General features: G+C 39.6%; 1 protein-coding gene across 6 annotated transcripts in view; it reads right to left on the bottom strand.

The window, feature by feature from the left end:
- The window catches only part of PCDH7 (protocadherin 7), a 423,894-nt gene extending 400,198 nt beyond the window's left edge, over positions 1 to 23,696 (bottom strand). For 5 of the 6 annotated variants that reach the window (XM_054485432.2, XM_054485433.2, XM_054485437.2 and 2 more), the window contains exon 1: positions 19,834 to 23,696. In XM_054485432.2, the coding sequence (XP_054341407.1) occupies positions 19,834 to 23,007 (3,174 nt within the window). In that variant the 5' untranslated portion in view covers positions 23,008 to 23,696. Of the gene's footprint in view, positions 1 to 11,489; positions 13,677 to 19,833 lie in introns of those variants that run through there. The other variant, XM_054485439.2, reaches the window with a different exon arrangement.
- Between the last annotated feature and the right edge of the window lie 1,672 nt (positions 23,697 to 25,368).

Here is a 25,368-nt window from a genome sequence, read left to right as displayed (position 1 = left end):
TATGGTCCCACCTTATTTGGAATCATATAGGTTAATGGAGACACAGCCTAAGGAAACTCTTGCTTTTACTGACCTTTAGTTATATAGATCAAGGAATGTTGGAAACTTGCTGATTTTTTAAAAAACGTACATTTGTTAGTCTGTTAGTCCTTTATGGTTTTTTCAATGCAGCTGGGACACTGAAGTTGAAAAAACATTCAGTGTTTAAAATCCTACCACTTGGCTGCTTGGTAGATACTGACTTCTGACTTCCTCTGAGACAGTGAGAAAACAGCTTGGCGGGAAAAATGAAGATAGAGTAAGTGCAAAAGCTTACAGGATGCCACTGGGGAAAGAAAAGAGCAACACCTCAGACTATCATAAACTGACTCTGTTGTAGAGCATTCTAAAGAATCAACGGAGATACAGATTGCCTACAATCCCATGTCTTTCAGGAAGATTGCCAAGTACAGAATTTCTACTTTGCTCAAGTCATTATTCTAGTGAGTTTCCTCCACAACTTGAAATCTAGTGAGATAGTTAATAATACTTATTCTGAAAGCAGCTTTCAAAAATGCCAATATTCCCCCAAAGTTTCAATGCTCACCAAACTGATTTTTTTTTTTAGTTTGCAAAGATAAATTATGACTGATATAAAACATAAAGTAGTTTGAGCTTGTGGAGGTATGGGGGTGTGTGTGTGTGTGTGTGTGTGTGTGTGTGAGGGAGAGAGAGAGAGAGAGAGACAGAAAGATTGAGAAGAAGGATTGAAGGAGCAGAGAATGCTATGTTTTATTCTGTAGCATTTTCCTCAGAGGCTGATATTTTTTCAGGGTTTTTCAACTATAAGTTTAGGAGAAAATGTAGCCAATCATAAAAGTACAGAAAGATACAACTTCCTATCTATATTCCCTTAGTACATTTATTTCTTACTATCTTTTTCCTTTGATGAAAAAGTCCCTCCCCCACCCAGTTTTTTTTTCAATTATTCAGTAAAAAGGCCCAGCAAGAAACCAGCTTAAGTGATAAAAAAGAAATAAGCCAAATATTTTTTAAACCCCTGAGCAAAATCCTTGATTTTTTTCCTTTTGTAAATTAAGACTTTCCTCTCTAGTTCTGAAGCATATTTTCTCTCCTTTCTTCAATAAGACATTTCAGCTTTTGCGCAGAGTGATAAAATAATATGTCTTCAATTCTCCTCCACAGATGAATGCTAGGAATAAAATGTGACAATGTAACTCTGCTATTTTTGGTTACAAGATATTCTTTTTGAAAAAACTATTTTTTTCCTTAGGAAAATACTTAGCTTCAGTTTTTGGCATCATTATTTTATTTTTGTTTATATTTCCCACCATCTTCCCCAAAGCTAGTTTATTTACAATAATATGTAATAGATATTATATTAATCAATATCCAAAGTGTCACTTGGATTTTTATAGTGTCTTACATTTCCCAGAGAGTATTAGATGAATTAATTAAAGAACAGAGATAAAGAGAAGTTGAGTGATTTGCTCAACATCAGAGATCAAGACTAAAATAAATCTTGTAAAATCTGTATCTGCCTCCTAGCCAGGATTGTAACCACTAATATGATCGCATATTGTATGGTAAGTTATGTGGCTTTTAGATGTGAGGATCTTTCTGCATTTCAATTTCTTTTGATATGAAGTAATATGTGATGAATATTCTTTTTCTTTCTCATATGAAGCTGAATTAAAACAAAATTCACAGCTCAAGTGGCAGCACTCTTTTAGTATACTAATGACAAAGATCAAAAAGGCATCACACCTGTCAACTCTGAACTCCAGGTAAGTTTCACAAATATGCATGATACAATAATTAGGACTAGAAATGTTTCTGAATTTCCTTTGTTTAGGCTTCACACAAATCACTCTCATTTTCTTTGCACAGCATCTCTGTAGCTTAACATGTAGAACCCAGCATTTCTAAAGAGAAATGCATATAGCCATATATACATGTAGGTTGTAAAAGTACTATATTATATGGATCAATTTGTTTTTTCCAAGCCATGTCTGTTCTTCCTTCACGATGTGCATATGCTATCCTATTAACGACAATACGACACAGTGGAGAATCAGACACTTCATATCCCTCCAGGGTGTGCCTTCATCTAATGATTAGCAAGCAATATTCTAGATAATATTTGAAATGGTAAGCATGAATTCTTCATTAAACTATTTGTCTGGCTAAGCAGTGCAGTTACATGATTATTTGCCATTAGGAAGCCCTGACTTGTGCTCTGACAATAACTGTTCTAATTTTACAAAAAAAAAAAATCAAAAATCAAAATTAACAGCCATGAATTCTCAAGAACTGATAAACATACAATTTTATTATTAACTGTGTAAGGTGAGTGTTTACACTATTTTTTACTGAGGACTGAAAACAACTGCCACTTGTCTGAGTGAATACAAAGACTCACAAGCATATTCCTGGTGTATCCAGGAAACATCTTGCAAGAATGATAATAATAGACACAGAGCAAATCATAAATTTCATCAAGTTCTTACAATGAGATCATGCAAAACACGCTGCATCCTCAATCTTTTCTTCTTCTCTTGAACCCTCCTTGAAAGCATATCAATATTTTCATTGACATTTATAGATTTAAAATTAGTTGTCCACTTTCAGACACTAAATTTGAAACAGCTTTCCAAATCGAGCCAGATTGTTTCAGCCCCTAATTTGCTTATACTCTACTCATATAGTAATTGCAGATTATATTTGTGGTGCCCACAGTTAGTCAGCAAATAACGAACACTACTCAACTTCCAGAGTTATTTGCCTCTAAGTTGGTTGTTTCCAACTGGGAGTTAAACTTTCAAAAGAATGATAAGGAGGTAATCTGTTGGGCATTGAGACCTGCAGGGGATTGACTGGGTTCCTTACCATTTTAGTATACTTTATTTCCATTCATAGGAAAAAATGCAATGGTGGCAATGTTTTAATATCTATTGTTGGCCAGGTGAAGTGGCTCATGCCTGTAATACCAGCACTATGGGATGCCAAGGTGGGCAGATGGCTTAATATCAGGAGTTCCAGACCAACCTGGGTAACGTGGCGAAACCCTGTCTCTAATAATTTTTTTTTTTAACTAGCCATATATGGTGGCACACACTTGTAGTCCCAGTTATTTGGGAGGCTGAGGTGGGAGAATCACCTGAGCCCAAGTAACACCCTATCTAAAAAAAAAAAAAAAAAAAAATCTACTGTTGAGTAAACAAAACTCTATAAATGCATAAGTGGACTAAGGAAACAGCCTCGCATAGTTAATTCACTAGTTTTTGAAGTCTAAAATTTTAAATCATTCTAATGATACTCACATCGACTCAGATCATATGTATTAAAAACATATTATATAACTGATCTCAAAGTTATATTACAAAGATCATATTTTGAGATATCTCAGTTGAAAAAAAATCCTACAATGAAAAGTGTCATCCACACGTTAAGAACACAATGTCACAGCAAAAAAATTACTGCATCATTGTTTTCATAAAGAATCAACTTCAGATGGGCTTTGGTATTGCTTATGTACATTTTAGCTGATTAAAAATGTGTTTCATATTCTTTGAAGAAAAAAGAAGAAAGCATGTATCATAAAAATTTATATAAATGCTTTTAATAAGAAGTAAAATGATATTTTAAAAAACTGTTAAATGACATAGGACATATTTTAACTGAATATTTAATAATGAACTGCTAATTTAGGTAAAACTAGAATCTTATATAAGTAATTCACTTTCACTTTATTTTCTTTCAAACATTGTGAAAGCTTAAAAAAAAAACCTCAAGAGAAAAACATGTATCTTTTTTTTGTAAAAGTTAAACAAAATGTACTTTTAAGAAAATCCTAGTCAAAATGTTATTCTCTATGAAAAGGCATTTTCCTATCCTGAATCAATTGGCAATCAACAAAAATAATGAAATTATTTTTTCCTACCTGTACTAATGATATCAATAACAAACTATATACATAATGAGTGAATTGAAGAATATTGAAATAAAATAATGAAAAAGAAAAATTATTTTATTTAGTGTTTCCCAAAAGCACAGGATAGAACTGGTCTAATATGCATCTTCCCAACTTTTCTTTTGCATAAGGTAAGGCTTAAGGTGAAACTATTTTTAAAAAAATTGGACTGAGTGACCTAATTTCAAGAACATAGTACAAGATCCTAAAATAGCAAGGTTGAAACATCACTGAAGGGAAGAGAAGCAAGGGAATCCAATTCCATTCTCACAGAACTAGTTGGCTGTAAAATAGATGTGTTCCCTCTACTTCATATATGCACAGTGGCAGAGAGAGTGACCTCTGCAGCCCAACTGTCCGTACCTAAACCTCAGTTCTATCACTTTACAAATTGTGTGACCATGAGCAAGTTACTTAACGCTGCTGCACATTGCTTTGACAACTAAAAATGAAGATAATTATAGGTGTTACTTTATCATTATTATCACTATTTAATGAGTTAATATATGTAAAATATGTTGACCAGTGCCTAAAATAAAGTGTGCAATGTAAGTTTAGCTATTTATGTATTTACATATTATCATTTATATACTATTTACATATTATAACACTAAAACTGAAACTCCATGAAGGAAGAAACTTTTTTCTGTTTCATTTATTACTTTTTCTCCAGTGCCTAGAATAGACCTTAACCCTAATTGGCATGTAGTAGTGATTCACTATTTTCTTTCTGAAATGTCAACCGCATTACTTCTTTCTGTGTGTTTCATGTATGTATATGTGCATATGCATATGAATATGTCCACTACACATAAATACATACTCACATACATACATTTCTTTTTGAAGGTAAAACATTAAAGAAAACATCAAGTTTTAGTAACAGAGTAAATTTTAGTATCCTTGACCTAACAGTATAAGCATTAGTTTGGGAAAAATCCAGACATTACCATCTATTGTTCCTAAATCCAACAGAAATGCCATCTCTGTATATGAAATTGATCCTTGTGTTCAACAGTTAAATACACTGAAAAACAGATTTAGATGCAATTTAAAAAATATATATTTGTTTATACCATCATTATTGCCATTTCCCTGAACAAGGGAACTGTTAAAGTTTATAATATTAATTGTAGAGGGTCAAATGTAAAATTAGCTCTAGAAGCTTAGAAAGGTACTTCTTAGAAAAAGTCTACCCGCTGTTACATTTTGTTGCCTAGAAATGCTGACCAAAGGAAAAGAAGGAGGAATTTCCCCTTCTGGACTTTGATGAGTTTATCCTGTATTACCCTCACAAAGTCATCACTTCTACAGCACACTGGACACAGATATATATATATATATATATATACACACATATATATGTGTATATATATGTGTGTATATATATAGTTACAGGTTACTCATTATTAATTTTATCATGGGAAATTTTTATTTTATTTTAAACATTGAAAAGCACAAAGGGAACAAAAGCATAATTTTTAATTTGTCCATGGATTGGTCTCATGATAAAACGTGTATTGCATGCATACATAATAATAGTGAAGAGTCACTCAGCGCGTGGTACTAGCCTCGGTTACACGCCTGGCAGTTTCCATATGCCATGAGAAATCAGACCCACTGGATCTATGTCAGACCAATTATGCCACTGTGTATGAAAATCCACTGAGACTGTGCTTTCATAAGAAGAATATTAAGTCTACATTTCTGTTTCAACTGACTCCCTCTCCACTTAACTCCTATTGCTTTTCATTTTAATGCTGAAAATGCACTAAAATTTTAAGACTAAATATGAATATTGCCGTTAAAAATAACTGTTAAATTTGTGAAACAGTTTTTAGACTGTTTCATGTAAATGTTGATTTTACATTAATTAATATACTCTCACGCACTTATTGATTAGCAGAATTTAAAAAAACTAAGACGTTATTTAATGTCAGAAATCTCCATGAAAGCTTAACATTGCAGACAGCAGTCAGTGATGTGCCTAATAAGTTAGATATAGTAAGCTAAACAATGTATTTTAAATTTGATGCCCATGCAAATGTAGTATATAGATTCATATATTTTTCACAAAAGCGATAGTAATTGTACCTTTTTTTTTTTCAATTTAAGAACACATCTATAAGGTTGGTTTTTTGGAGCTCATCAAGGGAAGGAAAGTTTCCTTTAAAATGGGAAGTGTACTTTCCCAGGAATGGACAGGCTGTGTGTAATAAAGACAAGCTCATGAAGAAACGATGGTCCAGTCCAATGTGTTTTTGCTCAGAAAATAATAGATTCTATTATGGACTAAATTATGCCCTGTATTCTCCAATGTGACTGTACTTGGATATAGGGCCTTTATGGAGAAAATTAAGGTTAAATGGGGTCATAAAGTTAGGGCTCTAATCTGATAGGACTAGTGTTCTTATAAAAAGAGGAAGAGACACCAGAGCTTTCTCTCTCCACTCAGGCACAGAGGAAGGGTCACCTGAGGATGCAAAGAGAAGGCAGAGACCTACAGCCAGTAAGACAGACCTCATCAGAAACTGAATTTGCCAGCACCTTGCCCTGAGACTTCTAACCTCCCAAACCAAGAGAAAATTAACTTCTGTTGTTTAAGACACCCGGTCTGGGGTATTTTGTTATAACATCCTGAGTAGACTCACATAGATTCTCTCTACTAACCTGGATTTTTTCAACTGTAAAAAAGAATGTTATCAAACTATTGTGAGTTTTTCATATACTACCTAGTTTATGACAACAAGCTTTACCTCTCCACCTTTACCAGGGACATGTCAAAGCACTGAAAGTCATTCTCACAATACCCAGTGCCTACTGGTATATGTGGAAGGCCACACTCAGTTGATGCACCTTGATCTGAAATTATTGTAACTTTGAAGACAGTGACTAGGATAAGAAGCTATCACAAGATCAAACAAGCGATAAGTGTAACAAATACATACACACACACACACATATATGTATACATACGTATTTTTTGAGACAGGATCTCCCTCTGTCACCCAGGCTGGAGTGCAGCAGCGTGAACACAGGTGACTGTAGCCTCAACCTCCTGGGCTCAAGCGATCCTCCCACCTTTGCCTCTCAAAGTATTGAAATTACAGGTGTGAGTCACTGCACCCAGCCTATATTTTAAATATAATATATTGAAAATGCCCCCAAAAGTGTAAATGCAACTGAAAAAGAGGTTAGAAAAATTCATAGATAATTAGAAATATTCTCTTCAGTTGCTTTAGCGCTTCAAAAAGTTGCAAATGTTTTATATGACTCCCATAAACTCTGTCATGTAATCAGAGCAGGAGTTATAATCTAAAGTGACAGAAGAGGAGTTTCCAGAGACTTCAAGACTTGAACGGGACTCACAAGGTCACACCAGCCAATCAGTGACAGAGCTGGGGCTAGAAGGCAGATTTACATTCCCTCATTCAGCTTTAGTTTTCTATTTTTCCAGAGACCTTTGAGGAGTAAACCAGTAAGAAGGTGGTAAGAATTTCAAAAGCTATAACTCCAAATTTCACTAGCATAGCTTATACTTTGCAATCAGAATGGAGAAGAGGGGTTAGTGTTAAAAATTCACGTTTCTAGGCTATAGAACAGACTTCCTAGAACTGATTTTCTGAGAATGCGGCATGCAAAACCTGCATTTAAAATGACATTTGTGGCCGGGTGCGGTGGCTCACGCCTGTAATCCCAGCACTTTGGGAGGCCGAGGCGGGCGGATCACGAGGTCAAGATATCGAGACCATCCTGGCTAACACGGTGAAACCCCGTTTCTACTAAAAACACAAACAAATTAGCCGGGCGCAATGGCGGGCGCCTGTAGTACCAGCTACTCAGGAGGCTGAGGCAGGAGAATGGCGTAAACCCGGGAGGCGGAGCTTGCAGTGAGCCGAGTTCGCGCCACTACACTCCAGCCTGGGCGACAGAGCGAGACCCCGTCTCAAAAAATAAATAAATAAATGAATAAAATTTAAAAAATAAAATGACATTTGTGCCAGATAAAAATCACAGGCCTGTTACACTTGGTTAACACAGTCCCACACCACATTATGAGATCACCCCGATTTTTTTAATTAAAAATAGTTTTAATTCCATTTAATCTTTATCGGTTTGCTAAAAGATTACAGGTAAATAAACGAAATCTATTATCTCTCAAATTATTGAAATATTTAGTCCATCCAACCGGTATGGGGTAGGAGAGCTCTTTGCATTTGGTCTGCTCTAAATATTCCACAGATTTTTGTCATTTGTATTTTTTCAAGTTTCTTCCAACAGTGGAAAAACACGCTTTTGTTATCCTCTTTAAGTCTCAGCTTCCTCCAGTTAAGTTAGGGTAAGAAACCACTGTGTGGCAATTATGTGTCGAAAGTGGCAACTATTTTTACTATACTTGTCTAACGTAACAGTAGAGAGGAGTCAGGTATGGTGCCATGCAGTTTTTCTACTTTCTTTTTCCCCTTTTTCTTCTTTGTTCTCCTCTTTCTCCCATAAGTATGAGAACAGAAAATGAATGGAGATGAAGCAGTTAGACTGGATATTCTAGCCTGAAAACAAAACCCAAACCCAAACAAGCCACTTGGTCTAAACAGGAGGAAGTGAAGGTTTCCTACTTTTTCACACGCATCTTGCAATCATATAGCATGATGTTTACTGGCATCCTTATGGTCACCAGGGCCCTGGCCCAAAATTCCAGGCCACAAACATTTGCTTTTGTCAGGCTTGAACATCCTTCTCTGATATAATCTCACCCTACCTCCCCAACTCCTCACTAGAATTCAAGATACGTTAACACAAGTTTCAGTCTTCTAGGCTACTCAAGGTTACCCATCTTTCCTCAAGGCCCTAATCAAAATTCCCGTTTCTTAAGGACTATTGATCTTTGTGAGTTGCTGACCTAGTTATCCACTTAGAGCAGTTTACACCCTGGCGAGCTAAAGGCTGAACCAAACTGCTTCAGAGGTCACTTACGGTCAGTTACACTTTAAAAGAGGAGTCCTTCGAAAATTCTGGGCTGCTCAGAAGTGACTTTCAGTTGCAAGGCATTGCTCTGCTCTCAAATCACTGCCCATTGCTCTCAAGATATGGCATATTCGTCTTTGCTTAGTAAACCAAGATATGCCCCGCCACACCTTTAAACATGGCTGCTTGACATTTGACTGAATAAAGATGGAAGGTTTATCAGTGAGCATGGATTGGCACAACGAAAGAATAATACCCGCAGGAATATATCAGTTGACAAAAACAAAGATTTGTGCGTGTGTTTGTGTGCACATGCATCTACATCTTCTCCAGACAATCATATTCAGAAAAATGCTAAAAACCTGTACGTTTTTGTGGTTGTTCTTCATAATCCCTCAAAATGTCAAAGTATACTGCACGACCAGTGCATCTCTTACTTGCCTCAAACATTTGCTTTAGTTTAGCTTGTCTAAGGCTTCCGTGCTTACACCACCAAGGAGAAGAAGGGAAGTGGGGTGATCAGAGAATTGCCCATGTGCTACCGAAACAAGGGTCATGCAGCACACAAGGAAGGCAGGGACTCCGGCCAGCACAGCAGGCAGACTTTCATCTTGGAGACACCCACCCAGCAGGGGCAGAAAATAGCAACTATGAGATTCTCAGAGCCTAATATAAAATAGCCACCCCATATTCCAACAAGCCAATGTGGATGGATCTGCAGGCTACCTAGCAACAAAGCCTAGGCCCTTTGTTTATTTGTTCAACAAACATTTATGAGTGCCTCCTCTAAGCCCAGCACTCCACTGGGCACTGGAAATACTTTGATGGCAAAAAAAACTTGACGGCAGTCCCTCTGAGCTTCATGTCTCCCTTGCCTCATATATATTATTTATTCATTGTCTTACGTATGAAGACAGGGAACTCATTCTAGTTGTTGTTGTATCTTCACTCCAAAGCCTTGCAGTGTGTATTAAAGATATAGAAAATCATGGCCAGGCGCAGTGGCACATGCCTGTAATCCCAGCACTTTGGGAGGCCGAAGTGGGTGGATCTCTTGAGGTCAGGAGTTCAAGACCAGCCTGACCGAAATGGTGAAACTCCATTTCTACTAAAAATACAAAAAATTAGCCAGGCATGGTGGCAGGCACCTGTAATCCCAGCTACTTGGGAGGCTGAGGCAGAAGAATCCCTTGAACGTGGGAGGCGGAGGTTGCAGTGAGCCGAGACCGTGCTGCTGCACTCTAGCCTGGGTAACGGAGCCAGACTATGTCTCAAAAAAAAAAAAAAAAAAAGATAGAAAATTAATACATTTTCTAGAAAATGAATGGATTTTAAAAATCACGCACATCAAAGAAAAGTGTTTTGCAAAGTTGCAGATAGAAAATTATTCCCAGAGAGATATTTCCAACTGTGGAATTGCTCCCAAAAGACTTTGGTAGGTTTTTTTTTTTTTTTAAGATAACCTGAAAAAGTTAGGGTTATAAAGTGATTTGCCTAATTTTTGAGGGTTTTGTTTTTAAATCACATATGTGGCTGTAGTTTATAAGTCCAGTCGAATAATTGGATCTCCAAATTAATCCCACAAGCATGTTTTTTTTAGTAGTATGAAATGCAGTTTGTGACTCAAAATGTTTGAAAAACTGGACCTGTTTTAAGGAATTCCTCTATATTCCAAAACATACATTTCAAAACTTCCCTCAAATGTTTTCAGTACTCTTGAATTATGACTGAATATATTTTTTCACAGACGTTATAAGGTTTTTAAGTTAGTTACATCAGAGTCGTGAAAAACCTGTTCATTATTTCAGTAGCCTCACCTCGGTATACCAGTGCTCTTCCTCACAGTTTGTTCTGAGGTACAAATAAGCAAACATATATTCAATGCTTTGAAGTTTAAGAAGCATGATACAAATGTAAACTATCATTTTTCTGCCCGATGTGGTTGTGGACAACTGTACTCCCAGCTACTCGGAGGCTGAGGCAGAAGGATCCCCTGAGGTCAGGGGTTCGAATCCAACCTGGGCAACATAATGAGACACTTGTCTCTCAAAAAAATAAAATAAAATTGTTAAATGAAATGAAGTATCATTTTTCTGCCCTGTTATCATCTTTATAATATATTAATTCCATGAGGGCAAAGACTCTATCTTATTATTCTTTTAGTACCAGGACCAGTACTGATAGATAAAGGAAAAAACTTTATCCAAAGGATGAACTACTCTAAAATAGACCAGTCTCTAGCATCTCATATTCCTTCTCAGATTTTGAAATGGAGAATTAATTATTGTCTTCTAGTTTAAAATAAAATATCCACATGCTAAAATATACAGGGTAATATGTGGTTTGTTCTGTCTAAACCTGTCCTCTGTCCACAGGCACCTCTGTAAATGGTAAGTTCCAGTAACTACAAAGGAGACTCACTGACCTAGAGACCTGAGTTTGATAGCAACAACTGGGTGAGGGGTAGCTGGGGAGGCGCTGGGCGTGGTAAGGGACTGGGGAAGGGGGACTGGGAGTCTGTATCTTGTCAATAAACCAATGGTACGTGTTCAAAGATTTTTTTTTTTAATCACAAGAATAGTAGAGGAATGGTAACAGACTTCTCAAAAGCTTTTTGCTGTTGATAAATGTTGCTGTAATCAGCATGCTGTTGATCATTCTGATTCAGCTTAATAGTACACTAAAATCCTTGAGAGTGTTAGCATTTTTTTTTTCTTGCTTTGATTTACTATGTTTTTCCAGTCATAATAGTAAATAGCCATAACTTCCTACCCCAGTCTTAGAGTGCTGGTTCTCAAACCTTTTCGACTGCTTCCACAGTAAGATATATTTTTAACATAGCAACCGAGAACAGAAACACACACCTCCACGCAAACACAACTGAAAGAAAAATTGCACAAGACAATATTACTCTTACTATGGGGTGATGTACTCTGAATTTTTCTATTTTATTTTGTACTTTTCGAATTGTGGTAGAGACTCAATAAATTGATTCATACCTCAAGAGTGTGTTGCAACCTGTTTAGAAAATGCTAACTTACAATGTTCTTCTTTGTGAAGGTATTCGTAAATATCACTTCTATGTGATTGCACATTAAATTAACCCAAAATTCTAGACTGTGATTTTTCTGTAATTTGTTTTTGAGTTGATGTGACTTGTGACGGGATTTACATTTGAAGAATATCTAGTGACGTTTACTACTTGGAATGAGGAAAACAGCATTTTCAAGAAGCAGAGATTGGTAAGGTTCCTTTCACCAGTTTCTTACACTAGTCCTTGTGTTCAAAACAAAATGAGAGGTTGAGGATAATTAAGTTTTATACAGAAATCTTACTGTACTTGCAGTGATGTTTCTGAAAATTTCCCTTTTGCAAGATTAAATACACAGCTTATAAAATAAAAATCCTCACATATACATTAGAGATTCACAGGGGTTACAGTGCACTTCCTATCACTTCCAATGTCCTTCCAATATTTATTTATTTATTTTTCTTAAATGGCTTTTATATTGAGAGTGATTCACCAAAAAATCTTGAGAATTTTGCATTCTTAGTTCCCAAATTTGTGGAAAATTTCAATAGGGCAGACACCCTGGTAAATGTATTACAAAATTATTAAACTTTACATATGGAACACTTATTTTCTAGGCTCATAAACACGACATAACAAATAAAGACATAAACATACAAACATAAAGAGATAGAGGGGCCATCCAGAGGACTCCCTGACCCACCTATAATATTGCTTATACAACTAAAATTCAGTCACTTACTCTCTCAGTAATATGTAACATGCTGAACTCTTTGAAGCTGCTTGAGTTTACGTTATCTGACATCAAATAGGATGTTTAATAAATATGGACTTCTGATAAACGTAGTCCATAAAGGACAGAAAGGCACATATTCCTTCCCGGTGTGACTACAGTGACTTTATCAAATGAAAGTGAAAAGTTCTAAATTTTCTTAAAGAATTAAAAAATAAATTCAAAAATGATATAAATATTGTGGTCACTATTTCAAGATTAAGAAAAAAATCAATCCATTACAGTGCCCATTATAAATATAAAAAATTAATTTCTCAAACTTGTTTTACACACAATATTTTTATAAATATTGCTCGAAGTTCTAGCATATATATATATGTGTGTGTGTGAAAACACACACAAACACACAAAACAGCATTTAAAAATACACACACAGAATGAGCAAAATATATTATCCTTCACTCTAACAAAACTATCTGACAGGCCTGTGATTACATGGCACGTAAAAATATTGATCAATTTAGATTTTTATTCAAAATCAGTATTTAATGTATTAAAGACAAAGACATAAGAGACTGAATTTCCCTTTGTTCACACAAAGTCTCAAACTTATTGTTGCAATATGCTTTTGGATTTTTTTAAAGACGTCACTGTTAAGTCTAAAAGGTGCTAACCGCCTCTTTAAGAATGGAATTCCTGGTGACTCAGACATCCATTAGTAGCACATTTCTGCATTAATACTGTTTCATACATTTATTTTATTTTCATACTATTTTTCCGTATATGAGAAAGAAAAAGACTCGAAAATAAAATGTACAACAAGTGGAACAAGCAGTGATTGGCTGACACCCCACGGCCAAGGGCAGGCTCCAGCAGGTTTCGGAGTAGAAAGGTCATCACAGTATGGTGCATAATGGAGCATCATATTAGAGTGGAATTCAGCCAAACACAGTAATGTATGGATGTAGACGCATCTGAAAGAAGGAAAATAAAGATTTATGCAGGTAAAAAAAAATCGATAAAGAAATTTTCCCCAGTGTCTTATGCCCAATTGGAAAGCTTTAGTAGAGATTTAGGAACGGAGAAAAATTTTAATGCCAATTTTGTGTTTGTAAATAATAAATACACTTGAGAGTGGGGGAAGTTAACTTGTCAGAGGAATCCTACTTGGGAGCTTTAATAGCTTTTTGTTTGTACACAGCATTAGAGTTCAATACAAACATCACTACATTCCTGAAAATAAACCTTGATTCTGCCTTTAAAACATTAATTCACCAGAAGTGATAATTAAGATTAGTTTTAGTGGTTTCAGCTCAATTCTTCTTAGAATGTGATTTTTCCCACAAGACTAATGCTAAATAAAGCACTGTGTAATGTACCGCAAAAGAGTCACTGCTTTAGAAAAGATTCTATGGTTTTTTAAAAAAAACTAAGAAAAGCAAAGCTTACTCTAGATACACGGGAACAGCTCTTACTATTTCTATAGAGTCATAGTAAATAAATGAATGGGAAACCTTGCCATAGTCTAGAAATCGATTATACACTCTTTATACATGACTATTGTAAACAAAATTGGTTATATATATATTTAAAATACTGTATATAATTATACTAAATCTCCTACATAACCTCCACCACCACATCCTCCCAGGAAAGAAAAGATGTTAACATGTTTAATAGAGTAGATTGCTGTGTTGAAGTAATGGCTTTGTCACATGATATTTAGTTTTTAAAATAGTTCAGATTTTATTTTTAAAATTAATAGTAAAATAATAAAATTCAATAATTTATATTTTATCACTCTGCAAATTTAGAATCTAGTACAGTAGATTGGCTAACTGCCCAACAAGGAAGCAATCCATTTGAAAATTAACAAAATGTCATATTCTTCTAAAAACTTGCTAGAAAATAAATTAAGAGAAAACATTCGTGCATGACTGTGTGTTAAGGATGCTACTAAAATAAAATGTATGTGCAAAGTTGATAAAATGCAAACAAGCCCAGAAGTCAAAAGTAATTATCAATATTGATGGAAAAGATAAAAGATTATCACAATTAGAATGCATAAAATGTTTCATACATAATGTGTAGAATGTTTTAATTCTTTTCTATTTAAATGAATTTGTATTGAAATATTCTAAATGCTAGGAAGGAACTTATGTCTGTTATCATTGTTCTGCTAATATTAAAAATTCTGTCAACAGAATATATGTTCTTAACCATGTTAAGATGCTTTACTCTATGTTATCAATTACAATCCTACATGAGGGATAAGAATTATTAACTTCTTTAAAATTCTGTAAATTTTGAATTATATTTTCCCAGATAATTTTACACAGAAGAACTGGAGCCTAAAGCAGAATTATAGTCTATTGTAAAGATGTCAATCTTCATAGCCAAATATATAGTCATAAATAAGTAAGTAAATTTCAACAGATTTCTACTGCAATTAAAATACATACAGAGAAAGTTACAGAAATTCAGTTTTTTTCCTCCAAAAGTAGTATGATCAGATAAATAAGAATACTGGACACTACATTCCATGACTTGGACTCTAGTCCACATTATATCCCTGACAATTTTGTAATCCCAGTCAAGTCACTGTTTCATGCTGGGCCTCAGTCTCCTCTTCTATTAAAATGAGGGGACTGTTTGACACCTTGTAATTCTAAAATGTGATGATGCTAGTGATTTCATGTACAGTCATTAAGCTGTTGATTATAGTATATTTTATTTCAACACGGCGTATGTTTAAGTTCAGATATTTTTCACATGTTAATCTATAAACATCATGACTAAATAAAAGACTAATACAGCTATAAATGGTATACACGAATATGTGTGTATATGTCTCTGTGTGTACAGAGTTTGTGATATAAACCATGTTCACACTTTTTCACATGCGACATATGTAATTACTCAAAGAAAGATAAGAAAAAATGATTTTGCCATATTTATTGTACTAGATGGTGTATTAAAATATTTAAACTGACTTTGTGGTCTTACATCTAAGTCATTAATTGGTTTAGGATAAGTTTTGGATAAGATTCAAATAATCATGTGGACTTCTATATAAATTTGCAAATTCATTGCGGATCAAAGCAATGGATGACCTTTTCCTTATTTCGTAGACATCCAGAGATCCAGATAATGTTGCTTTACTAGATGACTAAAGACACAGCCTAACTTCCATCAGCTATTAGTCTTTTGCCTATGGTATCAGGCCAAATGTAACACAAATTTCACCATATGCAGATTCATTATGCCTTATGAAAACATCCTTGGTTATAGACAGGAGAAACACATTGTAAAAATTATGCTTACAGAATGAGCGCTGGAAGCTATGGTTGGCATCACTTTGTAGATGCATTTCCACTGAAGAATATATATATGCTCTCTCTCTCTCTGTCTCTCTCTCTCTCTCTCTATATATATATATGTATACACAAACACACACACACAAATGAATTGACATTTAGTTTTCTTATTGCTTAATAGATGACAGCAAGTCAATCATTTGCTTCCAAAATTGAAGCAATTAAAAAAAAACTTCTCCCATATTTTTTCACTAAGTGTACAATGAATATATTGAACATAATTCGATCATTAAAGAGAACATTATGAAGACAAACTGTGAAACTGTCACTGAAGTTAATGTAAATTTTTTGTAATTCAGGATCAGCTGCAAACGGATTTTAAAATGGATGTTTATTCAAACTAAGTTCTTGCCAAAAATAAATTACCTTACTTTCCATTGACTAAATACAATAAAATTTTTACTTGTAAGTGCATTATCTAAATAACAGCATATCAAGGATAAGCTCAATAGAATTCGAGAATAATAAGCAAAATAGTAACTGTACTTTTCATACTATCACTCTTTGGGGGGATTACATTATTTTCAAAGAAAATTGAAAAGTGCTTAGCACATAGTAAAATACCGGAGACTTAAAAATAAACAGAAAAATAGAATGCATATACCTTTATGTTGTGAATGAAAAACACAGTTGTACTTCTAGTTCACAAAAGTTTAACAACTACCAAGACCAGGTTTACCAAGGAAGAATGAAACAGAAAGGTGGATACTTAATCTCAGTAATGCTCTCAATCATCCACATTTTGCTCAGCTAAACACATTATTTAGCTGAGGGCAAAGGCTTTTGTTTGAAATGCAAAGGTATGAACTATGAAAATTTGGGCTGCATCATCAGTGAGTTTTTCTAAATTGTTAATTTCGGAAATAATTCCAGCAACTCTACCACACCCATTTCCTAGAGTCTGCCAAAGAGTAACTATAGAAGCTTGATTTGAATGGCTCTCAAGTCTATGTAAACAAAACAAAAAGTAAGAGGTTAAGGGAGAGTATTATTTACAAACTTTCATTTCTACAAAACTGTTTAACCTATTATAATGAAAACAACAGGACTTAGGTACAACACTTTAAAATGTCTAATTTTCATGAAGATAAGAACACTTTTAAGAAACATCACTTTAATTTTTTCACAAATAAAGAACTGCAATAAGGCAATTCAGGAAAACTATAAATAAAATGAAGGCTTTATGTAAAATGAAATCTCAATTTTTAAATTAGACCCTGCTGTATGGAATTGAAAGAATACAACGGTCTAGTTTTACCTTAGATAAATCCATTTATCAAAAGAAGGAAATTCCCGCGAAACCCTGAATTCTTTTTTTTCTTTTAGAACATCAGGTTTAATCAAAGAAAATATATGTTGGCAGTTCTGTAAAAATTAAAGGTCATATATTTTAAAAATAAAAATAGGAAATTGTCTACTCATGGCACAAACAAAAAGCAGAACAAAAAGGATCCCATTTATGTCAGATGTCAAAACAGAATGTAACTTTGTAAATGGATCCCTTGTCCTCTGACAGCAATATTGAGGAGATGAAACATATCAATTACTATTACCAATTACATTAAGGGGAATGTGTTTCATCTGCCTTTATTTCATTTTAGGTCAGCTATTTACTTGTGGTTAAAAGTGTATACTTCTTTTGAATACGTAATGACAGAAAAGTTTTCCAGAGTCACTTTTGGCAAACTGTGTGATTCATTCCAATTGCTTTGAGGGTTTTCTCTTTTGGAATGTGGACTTCTTTACTCAGTTAAGAGGCTAACACCATATATTAGTTTATTTATAAGCATATCACTTTGCCTTTTAAACAGGATGCCAACAGTCTTGATATTAGCTGTTTTAAATATTCAAGAATATAGAGCTAACCTCATCTGATGAGCCAAATGAAGCTTAAGTAACAGCACAGAACATATGAAGTGTTTGCATAAAATATCCATAAAAGTGTCACTTGATATGTCCATTCAAAAGCATAAGATTACACAATTTAGAATGCAAATGCTATCCAGACACAGGACAGAAGTACCATTAGGATAAGAACCGAGATGTAAATATTCTGCAGACAGATCTCTTCACATTCCTTTGCATTAGGTGTTACTATTTTCTAGAGAAATGTCTACAAATCTCAGTTTATTTTTGAGTGTTTAATCTGTAAAAAGTGCTACCATTTTAGCTAGAATCTTCCTTGTTTACAAAACTGATAAAAGCACCAAAACAACACAAAAATCAGCTTCTCACTTCCATGTAACACAATAATACAACAGATATAAACATTCCACTATGTCAAATGTTGGTTTAAAATAAATAAATAATTCAAATTCACATACACCAAAGGACATATTTTCAAAAGCCATTTAATGCAAATGCAGTTTGAGCTGGTGTTTTCTTGGATTGCATTTGTTATTAGATATAAAAGTATATTCAGACTGTTTCTCCTTATCCAAATAGCTACTGTAAAGTACTATATACAGAAAATATTTATTTAAAATACCAATTTCAATAATCATGAAGGCAATTAAGAATTAATATCTCTTTCTATAACATCTTCAATGAGGCTATAAAATAACTTTTTCCTTTGCCTCAATTCTTCTCGGATTCCACATTCCACATGCAAAGCATATTTAATAGAAATTAGATTGACAGTCATAACTGTGTTTCTTGAGATGGGTTCTGACAGTAAGAAATACGTAATGTTTTATTAGCTGAGGTTGCTGTACCATGAGACACAGTCCTTTCCAAAAGGTCTCGTTTGCTGTGTGGCAAACTTTGGTGGATATACAAATTAAACTTTCTGAGGATTCTGTATTACACAAGGAAAACTTTCAAAAATAAATTTCAGTTTTGCTTAAGTTCCGCCTCAGAATATATGCATTTTTTACTGTTTCTACATTTCACTGAGAAACTATTATGTCAAATATTCCACATAATCTTTATATTCTCAATATATCATAATGCATGCCAAAATAGTCTTGCACACAGTACATCAATTGTGAATACTTTCATTACTTGGCTTAAATAATAAATAGCTCATGCAATGTATTTTTGTTTGCAAACTTTTAATACCAAACAGGAAGAATGCAAATGGTAATTGCATATCATTATAGAACACTAATTGTTATAGGTATCGATTATTATAGATATAAAAGATTGAAAGTGGAGTTTTGCATGACATTTGCATATCAGTAAATATTTTTAAACCAGCATTTTCATCCAAATAGTCAGTATTTCAATATCTCAGACTTAGTACTACATCTGCATGAATCAGCATCTATTTATCTGTAAAATCCTGCATTGTAAATAACATAGCTAAAACTTTTATGGTATCCAATTTGCACAGACACCAGCAGTAACTTTAGAAACTTTTTCTCTGGATGTAATTATCCACTTAGTTGCCACAGAAGAAAATAATTTCAGGTGAAAACTAACCGTCTAAGTAATACACACATATTAATTCTGGAAACAAAAAAATGTAGTATGAATTAGGGATGTCAAGTGCAAAGAGAACTGCAAAACACTGCCTACTTTGAATACTTCTTTCAGTAGTTTAGTGAAACTTAATTCTAATTTGCAAAATACAGTGGTATACCTTTTGTAGATGGCCTTTGCTAAATTAATGGTGCAAAAATTAACATTAAATTCCTACTGTTAAAATTTTAATAATTTTAAAAACGAGAGGACAAAACTTTACAGAAGATAATCTGTCTCAGAGTTATTAGCCCTCCCTGGGATATTTAAATATATTTGGGATACATCTTACCTGTTTGCTGTACTTGTTATTGGTTTGACAGCTGTACTCAGAGCAGTGATCTGATCCAATTGAAATGTTGTCTCCTGCTCCCACAAATGTGTTGGCTGGTGGTAGATCTTGTACGGCCTGGTGTTTTTTTCCTGCAGTTGGTGACTGGGGATGAAGCTGAACAGTAGGCAATGGGGAACTAGATTTGTAATGCCTTGCCAGGTCAGGACTGCCCGGCCCACCATTAACGGATCTGTATCGCCCCATGCTTGGGCTGTCTGACAGCTTCTCATTGACACTATCATACCTCTGTCCATTTGGCTTAGAAGCCTCCACAGTGACAATGCTGCTGTAGAGAGGCTGCTTAGATTTTTTGTTTTTCTTGTCCTTTTTAGGCTTTTTAGATTTGTCATGCTGTTGGGGTGTAAAAAAGTCTTCGTGATCTTTTTTGCCGGCTTCATAGCCATTTTTATTTTTGGACCTGCAGTACCTTGCCATCACTACAATTAAGATGATTAGAATCACCGTCATAATGCCAGCAACCACGCCAATGACAATACTGAGTCTCTGTTTGCTAATTTCATAGCTTGGGTCACCAGCTATATCCTGGGTGAGTGGGGTCTGCAAACTTCTAGCTATCTGGGAGTCAATCACAGTTGCATTAGAAACACTTTCATTGACAAACACATGCACCAGAGTCGTGGTGGACTGGGAAGGCTGCCCACTGTCATTCACTTGCACCACCAACCTGTGCAAACCATAATGCTTTTGGGTGAGTTTTCCCACTAAGGAAACCACACCACTAGTGGGATCAATTTCAAACAGCTTGAAGGGATTTCCTCCCACAATGCTGTAGTTCAGGTCTGCATTGATGCCATCGTCACTGTCTGTTGCCAACACTGTAGCTACTACTATCCTGACATTACTCGAAGGTGGCAGTAAAGTGTAGGAAATGTTTCTGGGAAGGGTAACTGTGGGAGCATTGTCATTTTCATCCATCACAAAAAGCGAGACTGTAGCTGTGGCAGATCTGGGAGGATCTCCCCCATCCACAGCCTTGACTCTGAAAGTGTACGTGGTCTGATGTTCCCGGTCAAAAGACATTGTGGAGTAAATGGTCCCCGTGTCATTTTCAATAGAAAAAATGTTATTGTTCTCCTCTATGTACAGGCTCATCTCTGCATTCCGCCCCTTGTCAGCATCCATCACGGTGACCATCCCCACAGGGCTGTTGGGCTGCAAGTTTTCTTTCACATAAAAGGTGAAGACGTCCTGCATAAACTTAGGGTCATTGTCATTCTTATCAGCCACCTGCACAATCACCGTAGTGCTGCCCTGCAGCACGGGGATGCCTTTGTCTTTGGCGTTAACTTTAAACTCATACCTGTCAGTCTGCTCGCGGTCCAGCACGGTATTGACCAGGATGTCCCCAGAATCGGGATCGATGGCAAAGATCCCCATCACAGAGGAGTCCAGCGAGTAGGCGATCTCGGCGTTCTTTCCGCTGTCTGCGTCTGTCGCCAGCACTGTGGCCACCCTCTCGCCTGGGATGTTGTTCTCAGGGAAGTAAACCTCCACCACCGACTGGCCGAACACGGGCGGGTTGTCGTTGGTGTCTCCCACCTTGACAATCAGGGAGTTGTTGCTCGAGAGGCTGGGGCTGCCTGAGTCCACCGCCACGATGACCACGTTGAACTCCCGGGTGGCCTCATAGTCCAGAGGGGTCGAGGTGTGCAAGAAGTACTTTTTCTTGTTCTGGTCGCCCTCGGTGTCGCTGGCTGGCTTGAGCTGGAAGGGCACGTCGCCCACCACGGTGCAGGTGACCACCCCGTTCTCGCCTTGGTCTCGGTCGGACACCTGCACCAGAGCGATGGGGGTGTCGACCAGAACGTCCTCCGCCACATTAGCCACCCCGTCCTTGAGGGGGATGCGCCCAATCTTGCGGATTTCAATGGACGGCACGTTGTCGTTCTCGTCTTTGATGTTAAGGACCACGGTGGCCTTGTCGGTCTTGGGGGGCTGCCCGCGGTCGCGGGCCATGACCGTGAAGCGCAGCTGGTTCACCTCCTCGCGGTCGATCCGGTGCAGGACGCTGAGCCAGCCGGACGTCTCGTCAAGGCGCAGCAGCCGCCTCACCGACTCGGTGGCCGCCCCGAACACGTACTCGATCTGCCCGTTGACCCCCACGTCCAAGTCGGCTGCGCGCAGTTGCAGGATGGGGGTCCCCGGGGCGCTGTTCTCAGCCAAGTCGGCCTCGTACACGCTCTTCTCGAAGCGGGGGCTGTTGTCGTTCACGTCGGTGATGAGGACCCGTAGGATGGCCTGCGAGGAGCGAGGCGGGTCGCCGCCGTCGCGCACCCGCAGAGTCAGCTCGTAGGAGTCGCGCTGCTCGCGGTCCAGCGCCCCCTTCACGATCAGCTGCGGCTGCTTCTCGCCGTCCGGGGTGTCCGCCACCTGCAGCTCGAACACGCTGCTGCGGCCGCCGGGGTTGGTGCCGCCGCCGCCCTCTGGTGCGTCCAGCCGCCGCTTGGAGCCTCCCGAGCCGCCGCCGCTCGCGCCGTTCCCGCCGCCCCCGGGGTAGGGGGCGCTGTCGGCCGCCCCGGCGCGCCGGCTCTCGCCGCCGCTGCCGCCGCCTCCGGGCTCCTGGAGCAGCTCGTAGCGCTCGATGCCGTTGCGGCCGAAGTCGCGGTCGGTGGCTGTGGGCAGCAGGTAAAGTGTGCCCACCGGCCGATTCTCCTCCACGGTGAGCGTGAGCACGGGCGACGGGAAGGTGGGCGTGTTGTCGTTGATGTCAAGCACGATGACCCGACCCTCAAACAGGTCCACCCAGCTCTGCGAGGGCCCGATCACCGACACCTCGAAGTCCAGGAAGCACTCGTTCTCGTCGAAGATCATCTGACACTGGGGCAGCTTCTCGCGGTCGATGCGCCGCTCGCTCGTGCTCAGCTCGCCCGTGAGGTTGTCGATCTTCAGGTACTCGGAGCCGGACTCCAGGCTGAAAGTCACCTCACCCGATCCAGTCACGATGCCCAGGTCTGAAGCCACGTTGCCGATGCGGACGTCGGCGGGGCCCTCCTCGGCCAGCCGGTACCGGAGGAGTTGCTTGGCGGCCGCCAGGCTGAGCGAGAGCGGCAGGAGGAGGCAGCAGCCCAAGCACCAGCCGCGCGCCCATCCCGCGGTCCGCATCCTCAGCATCTTCTCCTGCTGCTGCTGCTACTGCTCCTTCTAACCACAGCCCCCTCGGCGCCCCCCTCCTCCGGGGCCGGCCGCCTGCCCTCCCCCCAGTCCTCTCCCCTCTCCCGGAAAGGAAGGAGCGAGAGGGAGGGGAGGGAGGGGGCAAAAGCGGCGCGGAGAGTTGGCCGGGAATGGGGGTGGGAGGGCAGCGATAGATGCTTCTTTTTTTCCTCCTGCTTCTTCCGAAAGTTATTGTTTCATAATTCATGCAATGGGTGCTAATCGCCCGCTCGCCTGCCGCCGTTCAGTCGCAGTACTCACAGTTCACGGGACACTGCGCGCCGCGGGTACGGCGGCCCCCCCACCCAGAGTCATTCCCGCAGCGGGCGGAGAATCCCCGGCTCTCGTCCCCGCTCTGTCGGAAGGGGCCAGAACCGCTCCGGCAGACGGGCAGTGGGGCTGGGAAGAGGTGGGGAATGAGCCTGCAGCCTCCCCCGCCTGCCCGCTGGTCTTTGCTGCTACTCGAGTTGAGTCCAATTCACGTTCCAGGCACTCACTCCAAACCCAGGCTCTGCTCCGGCTCCGGCCGCCCAGACAAACGTGAGTCGCTTCCTGCACCAGGCGCTGGGGCCAGCAACAAGCCAGTCTCAACTCCGACTCTGCTCATGCAGCGAGGGAGGCAGTCAACAGATCGAGAATGAAAAATCCCCCGGCACGTCGCTTCGGGCACGGTGCAGTGGAGACTACTCGCGTCACAGAGCGGTCAGTGTCCGGGTCCCCCCGGCGCGCCAAAGAGAAGCCCGAGCCATCTTCAGAGACGCCCAGAGTCAGTCCCTTCTCACCCTGGAGAGCGCGGGTTTCTCTTTTTTCTTAACAACTCTGCGCAAGGTCATTAGTCACGAAGCAGCCGCCTGAAACCGCAGCAGCCTTTCGCCCACGGGGGCGAAGGCTGAGCCGTGCGCACCGTGTGGTGCCCAAGTTTGGGTTCGCAGCCGCAGAGTCCGTGCCTTTTCTCACCTGCATTCGGCCCGCATGTCGGAGCAGTGGGATCTGCAGCGCTGTGCGCGATTCAGGGAGGAGATTGCAGCCTCTCTCTCTCTCTCCCCGCTCTCTCTCGATCCCTTCCCTCCCTCCCTCCCTTTCTCTCTCCTCCCTCCTCTCTCTCCTCCCTCCTCTCCTTTCCCCTTTCCCCCTCTCCCACTCGCTCTCTTGCACGCTCTCTCTCTTTCCTCTTAGTCCCAATGCAGGGAACTCAAGCTGAACTTGATCCCTTTGCAGTTCAAAGGTGAGCAAACCAGGCTCGGAGCACAGGCGACGTTAGCCGGCGAAAGCGCACGGCCGGGCGTCCCCAACGGCAATTAACAAAGATGCCCAATTCTGTCTGGATTTCTGAAGAAAAGCCAAAGGCTTTCGGGCGGGGGTGGAGGGGGAGGTGGAGTCAGAGACAGCTGCCAAGTAGCTTAAAAAAAAAAAAATCCAGTTTGCCAAGGGGAGAAAAAGTGTCAGTCGGTTGTGGCCTCGGAAGTGCCCTGGCACGGCTGGTGAATTCCGCAGTTGTCTAGTCCCTTTTCGCGTCTGGGAGAGTCTGGTGCGGGCGCTCCCGCCGCCCCTCGGGCTGCAGCGGCTCGGAGACACTGAACCGCTAGTGGGAAGCTCCTGTTCTCTATCCGCGAGCAGGAAACCCGCAAGTTGCCCAAAGTGGTGGTTGCTGCTGGGTGCTCGCTCGCTCACGGATCAGGCTTGTCCCTGACGCTGCTGCTGCAGCGGCGGCGGCAGTAGCAGCCGAGCCGCCGAAACTACACACTAGGAGAGAGTGAGGAAGGAGGGCCCGGGGTAAGGAGGCGGGAGGGAGCGTCAGCCAGCCGCCGCGCTCGGGAAAGCCCAGCCTCAGCTCCAGGGACCGCTCAAAGTGTGCCCAATCCCAGCCAGTCGTCTTTAAGCCAAAGCCCAGTCCCCCTCCCCAGCGAGTGCCTCCGTCTTCTCTGGGGGACTTGTTTTCCCTCCCTCGGGCTGGTAAATTTCCTCTTCCCTTGACTAATGCCCAGTTCACGCGTGAGAGCTTTCGGAGCTGGTGTCAGGATAGGTTTCTCCTTCTCCCTCCCTCTCAGACGACGTCCTCCTCCCCCCGGAAAGTGTCTCCGGTTCGCGATTTAGCATCTTGGTTAGGACATGGTTATCGGGGTCCTGGGGAACCTACGAGCGCCCAGAAAGCCACTCTGTTCTGAAAAACCATGACGGGCTGCAGTAGTGAAGACAGAACATCAAACTCCAGAGAGCGGGAGAAAGATCCTTTTTCGGGAGCTCAGACTTTGGATGGTTGCGGGGGGCAGGGGGGCGGTGGGTGGAGGGGGAAGGATGCCTGTCTTCGTTTAAATGCTTGAC

The sequence above is a fragment of the Pongo pygmaeus genome, chromosome 3 (genome assembly GCF_028885625.2).
Source record: "Pongo pygmaeus isolate AG05252 chromosome 3, NHGRI_mPonPyg2-v2.0_pri, whole genome shotgun sequence".
NCBI lineage: Eukaryota > Metazoa > Chordata > Mammalia > Primates > Hominidae > Pongo > Pongo pygmaeus.
The sequence above is the reverse complement of the archived record's forward strand: the minus strand, read 5'-3'. Positions and strand labels throughout refer to the sequence as shown.